Consider the following 1,031-nt stretch of genomic DNA (forward strand, 5'->3'; position numbering starts at 1 on the left):
CTCTAGCACATTCACTCCCTCATGAAATTTCTTGAGTCGATGACCATTCACTTTGAATGTTTGACCAGTAGCAACTTCTTGTATCTCAATCACACCATAGGAAAAAATATTAGTAACACAAAAAGGTCCCTCCCATCTGGATCTCAACTTACCCTTAATCAATTTCAGGCGTGACTTGTACAAAAGCACTTTATCATCAATTTTGAATTCTTTTACCACAATGTGCTAGTCATGAAAGTTCTTAGTCTTTTGCTTGTAAATCTGTGAATTCTCATAGGCTTCCAGTCTAATCTCCTCAAGTTCTTGAAGTTGCAATTTCCTTTCCTCTCCAGAAGTGCTAGTATCGAAGTTGCATGCTTTAACTGTCCAATATGCCCTATGCTCAATCTCCACTAGTAGATGACGAGATTTTGCATCATCAAGTCTTTTGCTCCAGTCCTTTCTGTCTGGACCCACAGTCTTTTCAAGAATTGCTTTAACTTCCCTATTGGATACTTCAGCCTGCCCATTTGTTTGTGGATGGTAGGGAGTAGAAATCCTATGCACAACCCCGTATTTACTCAGCAAAGCTTTCATGTGCCTATTAAAAAAGTGAGACCCTTGATCACTGATGATTGCCCTGGTTACTCCAAACCTACAAAAAATGTGGGACCTGACAAAACTAACAACCACTGAAGAATCATCGGTCCTAGTGGAAATGGCCTCCACTCATTTAGAAACATAATCAACTGCCAAAAGAATGTATAAAAATCCATATGAGACAGGAAAAGGACCCATAAAATAAATTCCCGAAACATCAAAAATTTCACAAAACAACATAGTCTGCTGGGGCATTTCATTCCTAGGGCCTATGTTTCCAGTTCGCTGACACCTATTACATGATTTATAAAAAATATAAGCATCGTGAAACTGGGTGGGCCAATATAATCCACACTCTAACACTTTCCTAGCAGTTCTCTGAGGTCCAAAATGCCCACCACATGCTAATGAATGGCAAAAAATAAGTACAGAATGAAACTCATAATCAGGAA

At 39.0% G+C, this 1,031-nt stretch overlaps 1 protein-coding gene across 1 annotated transcript; it reads right to left on the reverse strand.

Moving 5' to 3' along the window:
• Positions 1-225: 225 nt before the first annotated feature.
• Positions 226-576, reverse strand: LOC122031444. The gene has a single exon (XM_042590562.1). It carries the CDS (start codon positions 574-576, stop codon positions 226-228), a length of 351 nt encoding a protein of 116 aa, XP_042446496.1.
• Positions 577-1,031: the final 455 nt, after the last annotated feature.

The sequence above is a fragment of the Zingiber officinale genome, chromosome 11A (genome assembly GCF_018446385.1).
Source record: "Zingiber officinale cultivar Zhangliang chromosome 11A, Zo_v1.1, whole genome shotgun sequence".
Taxonomy (NCBI): domain Eukaryota; kingdom Viridiplantae; phylum Streptophyta; class Magnoliopsida; order Zingiberales; family Zingiberaceae; genus Zingiber; species Zingiber officinale.